Source organism: Physeter macrocephalus, chromosome 14 (assembly GCF_002837175.3).
Source record: "Physeter macrocephalus isolate SW-GA chromosome 14, ASM283717v5, whole genome shotgun sequence".
In the NCBI taxonomy this organism is placed as follows: domain Eukaryota; kingdom Metazoa; phylum Chordata; class Mammalia; order Artiodactyla; family Physeteridae; genus Physeter; species Physeter macrocephalus.
The window spans coordinates 62,603,554-62,610,249 of NC_041227.1; the positions used below are offsets into that span (position 1 = coordinate 62,603,554).

The window sequence follows — 6,696 nt, forward strand, 5'->3', positions numbered from 1 at the left end:
AAGTATATTCGCAAATCTACCAATCCACTTATTTAAAGTGGATTTAATATAGTCAGTGGTTTTTTAATGTACTGACAGAGTCATGCAACCAACACAATCGGTTTTAGAACATTTTCATCCATTCAGAAGAAACCCTTTAGTGATCGTTCCCCATTTCACCCCAACTCTCCCCTCCCCCATCCCTAGGCAACCACTCACGTACTTTCTTATAGATTTGCCTTCTCTGGACTTTTCATATAAATGGAATCGTTCAATATATGGTCTTTTTTGAACTGTCTTCTTTCACTTAGCATCAGTACTTCATTCCTTTTTGTGGCTGAAGAGCATTCCGTTGTATATATAGACCACATTTTGCTTATCCATTCATCAGTTAATGGATGTTTGGATTGTTTCCCCTTTTGGCTATTGCGTGTAATACTACTGTGAACCATATGTCACAAGTTTTTGTTGTGGACATGTTTGGGTATATACCTAAGAGTATAGTTGCTGGATCATATAGTAATTCTGTGTTTAACTTTTTGAGAAACTGCCAGGCTGTTTTCCAAAGTGACTGCACCATTTTACATTTCCATTAATAGTGTATGAGGGTTTCCAATTTCTCCCCATCCTCACCAACACTTGTCATTTTCCACTTTTAAAATTCTATCTATCCTAGTGGGTGTGGCTTTGATTTGTATTTCCCTAATGGCTAATGTTGTTGAGTATCTTTTCATGTGTTTACTGGCCATGTGTATCTTCTTTAGAGAAATGTCTGTTCAAATCCTTTGCCTTTTTTTTTTTGGCTGTGCTGCATGGCATGTGGGGTGTTAGATCCCTGACCAGGGATCAAACCCGTGCCCCTGCAGTGGAAGCCTGGAGTCTTAACCACTGGACTGCCAGGGAAGTCCCCCTTTGCCCATTTTTTATTGGGGTTGTTTGTCTTTTTATTGTTAAGTAGTATGAGTTCTTTACATAGTCCCTTATCAGACATGATTTGCAAAAATTTTCTCCCATTCTGTGAGCTGTCTCTCCACTCTCATGGTGGTGTCCTTTGGAGCACAAAAGTTTTTAATTTTTATGATGTCCAGTGTATCTCTTCTTTTGTTGCTTGTGTTTTTGGTGTCCTATCTAAGGCTTTGCCTAATTCAGTGTCACAAAGATTTTCTCTTATATTTTCTTCTGAGAGTGTTAGAGTTTTATATTTAAACCTTTGATCCATTTTGAGTTAATTTTTTTGGCCACACTGCGCAGCTTGGAGATCTTAGTTCCCCAACCAGGGATCAGACCCATGACCCCTGCAGTGGAAGCATGGATTCTTAACCACCATACCTCCAGGGAAGTCCCCATTTTGAGTTAATCTTTGTATATAATGTAGGAAGGTGTTCAACGTCATCCTTTTGCATGTGTATATTCACTTGTCCTGGCACCATGTATGGAAAAGAGTATTCTTCCCGCATTGAATTGTCTTGGTACCCCGTTCAGAAGTCATTTGGCTGTAAATGTGAGGGTTCATTTTTGGACTCTCAGTTCTGTGTCTATCCTCATGCCACTATCAACTGTCTTAATTACTTTAGCTTTGTAGTAAGTTTTGAATTCAGGAAGTGTGATTCTTGTAACTTTTACAAGATTCTTTCGGCTATTCTGGGTCCCTTGAATTTCCATGTGAACTTTAGGACCAGTTTGTTAATTTATTCAGTGAAGCCACTGAGATTCTGATAGTGATTGGGTTGAATTTGTAGATCAGTTTTGGGAGTATTGCCACCTTAGCTATGTTAAATTTTCTGATCTATGAACACGGGATATCTTTACACGTATTTCGGTCTTCTTTCATTTCTTCTGACATGTTTTGTTTCTCACTGTACAAGTCAAGCACTTCTTTTGTTAGCCAAGATGTTTTATTTATTTATTTTTGGCTGCATGATTTGTGGGATCTTAGTTCTCCGATCAGGGATTGAACCCGTGTCCCCTGCCATGGAAGCGTGGAGTCCTAACCACTGGACCTCCATGGAATTCCCTAGCCAAGTTTTTTATTCTTTTTGATGCTATTATAGATAAAATTGTTTTCTTAATTTCATTTTTGGGTTTTTTCATTGCTAGTATATGGAAATACTATTGATTTTTGTATCCTACAATGTTGCTGAACTCTTTCTTGACTATCTTTGCATGTCTTTGTGTATCTAGAGCTTCCTTGTTCTTTGTAACAGTCACACAGTATTTCATGGTGTAGAAAAACTATAGTTTATATAACAGGCCTCCATTGATGGTCATTGTGGGCTCTTCCCTCTTTTTACTGTTACTGATTGTGCTACAGAGAACGCTCTTCAGGCCACTCATCCATTCCGGGGACGTGTGTTGAGTGCCTGCTCTATGCCAGGCACTCTTAAGGCAACAGGGCTACAGATGATAAAAAAGTTAAATGAGATGATTTTGGCTTGGGAAAATCTCTTTGAAGAAAATAAAACAGCGTGATGTGCTAGGGAGTGACTGGATGTGTGTTTGACAGGGGTTCTTTGAATTAAATCAGAGAAGATTTCTCTGGAGAGGTGACTTTTGAGCTGGGATCCAAATGATGAGAAAGACCCACTGTTGGGAGATAGGGAAGGTTGTTCCAGGCACAGGCAACACAACAAGTACAAAGGCCGCGAGGTGGAAAATGGGCCCCCAGTGTTCACGGAACACAAAGAAAGCCCATGGGCCTGGAGAGCTGCCAAGGCTGGAGGAGAGGTGGACAGGGGCCAGACTAACACAGGCCTGGTAGCCTTAAAAGGCGTTTGGATTTTGTTAAGAATGTGAAGAGAAGCTGCTGGAGGGTGTCAAGCAGAGAAATGATTTGATCTAATTTATGTTCTAAAAAGATCAGCCTTGTGGCTTAAGAAGCATTTATTTTCTGTTTCAAGCGCTGAGTTCTTCAAAGTGGAATTACCCGGTGGAGGGGTTTGTACATTTAAAATGTTCCTAGACACTGCCTGCCAGCGTCTCCCCTAAAGGCAGCAGTAGTTTTCACTCTGAGGGTGCCCGCTCCTTCTGTGCCAGGGGCATTCGGGGTGAGGTGCCCTGCAAGCTCTCAGCCCCTGGACCCCAGCACCCATTCTCTTGCTTCCTTGCAGGACCCTCACTGCTGCATTTGCCCAGTAACTCTGGCTGTGCCGCCCAGCCCTTGGGTAAGACGGGCGTCCCGGGAACATGGCAGAGGAAGACCTCATCTTCCGCCTGGAAGGCGTGGATGGCGGCCCGACCTCCCGGGCTGGTGATTCAGATGCAGACAGCGATGGTGAGGAGGATTATTTCATCTGCCCCATCACTGATGACCTGGGGGCACGCCAGAATGTTGATTCCAAGGTTAATAACTACGACAGCAACCTAGCCAAAAGCGAGCGCTACGGCTCCAGCGGGTCCCCGGCCATCTCCTTCCATTTCAAGGTGAGTGGGTCCCTCCCTCCACCCCCACCCCCCCACCGCCCAGCTCACCTGCCGTAGGGATGGGAGGTTGGGGTCCCTGGTTGAGGTTGTTTCCAAACTCTCGCCAGTGCGTAAATTCTGGATCTGAGGCTATGCCTGTTAAGCTGGGAAGATTTGGTTGTTTTAATATAAGTTTCATTACTTTAGAGCAGTGTTTTACAAATAGCTGCTCTGGACCCACTAGTGGGTTGTGGAAACCTTGGCCAATTTTTTAAGACCCAGAATAGACTAGAAAATATTGGAGAGGGAGGAGGGAGGGGGAAAAATATCAGAGAGCACTGACAGTTGTAAAGATATTTTAGGGACACTTACACACACGTTTACACACTCACACGTAGTGACCAAATTGGTTCTTGTTGACCAGGTTCTCCGACGTAGCGGTTGTGAAGTATTTTTATTTCATCCCTGCATTTGTGTGTATGAGGGTCTGGAGAAAGGATGTAAAATGTAGTCTTTCATGTTGGTTGTGGTCATAAGAGCCACTGCTTAGAGTTGGGCATCCTTCTTCTGGATTGAGGAAGAGGGGACTTATTTTGTTAGGAATTTGTGTTCATACCATGGCAAAGCTGGTATAGAGAAGAGGGAGAAAGGCGAACGTTATTGGACTTTTGTATAGTAACTGGTGGTGAAAAAAAATTTTTAATGCAGTACCGTTATCCTTATTTAATTTAATCCTCACAAACAGTAAGTATCAGTTTGTACTGTGACAAAAATGCCTGTTACCACTTTGGGATTTGAAATTGAAGTCATTCTTCTCTAATTGCAGAATTAATCTGTTTTTAGAAAATTAATAATTCTAGTTCTCAGACAGTTGTATATTTTCCCGTTCAAGTCAGAGTTCTAGCTTAGCTCTCTCCATCAGGCAGCTCCAAAAATAGGCCTGTGGGTCCCCTCTGAGGTTGGGGGGTCCCTGAAGGGTCAGGTTGCGGCTTGCCCTGCTTTCCTGTCCTAAGGCGGCTTCTGAAACACACACTCTGCCCCGCAGAGGGCAGCGTGGAAAGACAGGGGAGCAGCCCGGCGCTCCTGTCTGTTCCAGTAAGTCAGGAAGGCTCGCGGAAACACGGATCCCTGCAGCCTCGTGAACCACATGTGAGGGGATCCAGGTGCCAGAGGGGGCTGGAGGGGTCAGAGCTTGTGAAACACAAACCAACTCATGCTAGATCAAGTGAAAAAAAAAAGGAAATTTATTCTAGCAGTCAAGAAGTGTTTCTCGAGACCCAGGGGCAGAAACAATGTCTGGCCTCTCAGGGGACAGATCCAGGAAGCTGGAAGGCGACAGGACTGTCTCTCTCTTTCTCATTCCTCAACTCTCTTTGCCTAGTCTTTATTCTTCTCTGCACCTCAGTCTACACAGTGGGAAAATGGATCCCCCCAGCCCCGGGGTCCCCTCATTACAGACGGAGCCACATGCAAAGACAGATCTGACCTTCTTCCATCCCAGCTGTAAGAGGAGAAAATCTAATCTGCTTGGCCCAGCCCGAGTCAGGCATCCTCTGTCTCTGGTCCAGTCACCTCTGGCCAGGGCATGGCATGGTGGGGCACCGGGGATCACAGAACGGGGGCTGCTTCCAGAGAAGGAGGATCCTGGAGGCCTCCTAGTGGGGCAGACCCCTCAGAAGGGCTCCACCCTGAACAGCTGCCTGTTCAGAGGAGCCATGAGCCTGGTTTGGCCTTTTGGCAAACATTGAGTGGGTCCAGGAGCTGGAGGGTCTCAGACAGGGAGGGATGGACACAGCCTCCGACCACAAAACTCAGTATGGTAAATCCTTTAAAGGAAACACAGATGGAGTGATCCAGCAAGGGGAAGTTTGTCTGTAAGTCTGGCTTAGGACGTGAGCTTCATGAGGGCAGGACCCTGTGGCCTCTCATCATTCATCCCCAGTGTGCCGTGCACACAGCAGGGGCTTTATGTGGAATCAGTGAGGAGAGGAATGAATGCTGAGCTCACTTCACTGGATGCTATCTTGCTAAAGGACAGATAGGGACAGATAGTCGGTATTTACATAAAACAGAAACCACTGTGGACCATTTGACAGTAGTTATTAAAGTAAAAAATACTTACACCTCAGAGTTATAATTAACATAGACTACTACATTAGTTTCAGGTGGGGACAATTCATCATTTGGTGGGACTGTCCCTTATATTGTAGGACATTCAGCATGTCTGACCCCTGCTCATTAAATGCCATATTCTCCCCTATTCATTATGACAACCCAAAATGTTCCCCACCGTATATTTGCAAAGCTCGCATGAGGAGGTACTGCCCTCAGCTGAGAACAAGTAACAAAACATTTGTACAAGTGTTCAGATTTACATATTCAAAGATGTGCTTTGCAGTATTGTTTGTAATACAGAAAAAATGGAAACAGCTCAGAAGTTCCATTGAGAGGGGCCTGTTTAATTATAGACCATGGTCCTAACAGAATGCTGTATTTACATTAAAACAAAAATGTTTCTATGTGAATTGACTTCAAAACAGTGCCAAGATATACACAAGATATATTTTTTGTGGGGAGAAAACAAAATCCATGAAAAGCTCTTGGGATAGTGCTGGTCCATAATAAGGACAAACAAAAATTAGCTATTTTTATTTTTATGTGCTGTGAAGTAAAAAAGCAAGGTGAAATATGATCCCACCTGTATCAAAAAACATAGATATACATATATTAGTATTTGCATAGCAAAAACTCATATAATGTTATAAAACAATTTTAAAATTACTAACAAGAAAAAGAAGGAATTTGCATCCAACAGTTAATGGTGATTCTCTCTGGGGGAGAGGGTGGCGTGAAGGGGGACTTTGATTATCTACATGGTATATATTTTTAAACATTGGAACTTTTAACAGAAATATAGATCAATGGAACAGGATAGAAAGCCCAGAGATAAACCCACACACATATGGTCACCTTATCTTTGATAAAGGAGGGAAGGATATACAGTGGAGAAAAGACAGCCTCTTCAATAAGTGGTGCTGGGAAAACTGGACAGCTACATGTAAAAGTATGAAATTAGAACACTCCCTAACACCACACACAAAAATAAACTCAAAATGGATTAAAGACCTAAATATAAGGCCAAAACTATCAGACTCTAAGAGGAAAACAGAGGCAGAACACCCTATGACATAAATCACAGCAAGATCCTTTTTGACCCATCTCCTAGAGAAATGGAAATAAAAACAAAAATAAACAAATGGGACCTAATGAAACTTAAAAGCTTTTGCACAGCAAAGGAAACCATAAACAAGATGAAAA

At 43.1% G+C, this 6,696-nt stretch overlaps 1 protein-coding gene across 2 annotated transcripts in view; it reads left to right on the forward strand.

Moving 5' to 3' along the window:
- Window positions 1-6,696, forward strand: part of EEF2K (eukaryotic elongation factor 2 kinase) — a 62,897-nt gene that overhangs the window by 10,892 nt on the left and 45,309 nt on the right. For both annotated transcript variants that reach the window (XM_007103113.2, XM_028498339.2), the window contains exon 2: window positions 3,087-3,399. In XM_007103113.2, coding sequence (XP_007103175.1) covers window positions 3,163-3,399 — 237 coding nt within the window. In that variant the 5' untranslated portion in view covers window positions 3,087-3,162. The remainder of the gene's footprint in view (window positions 1-3,086; window positions 3,400-6,696) is intronic.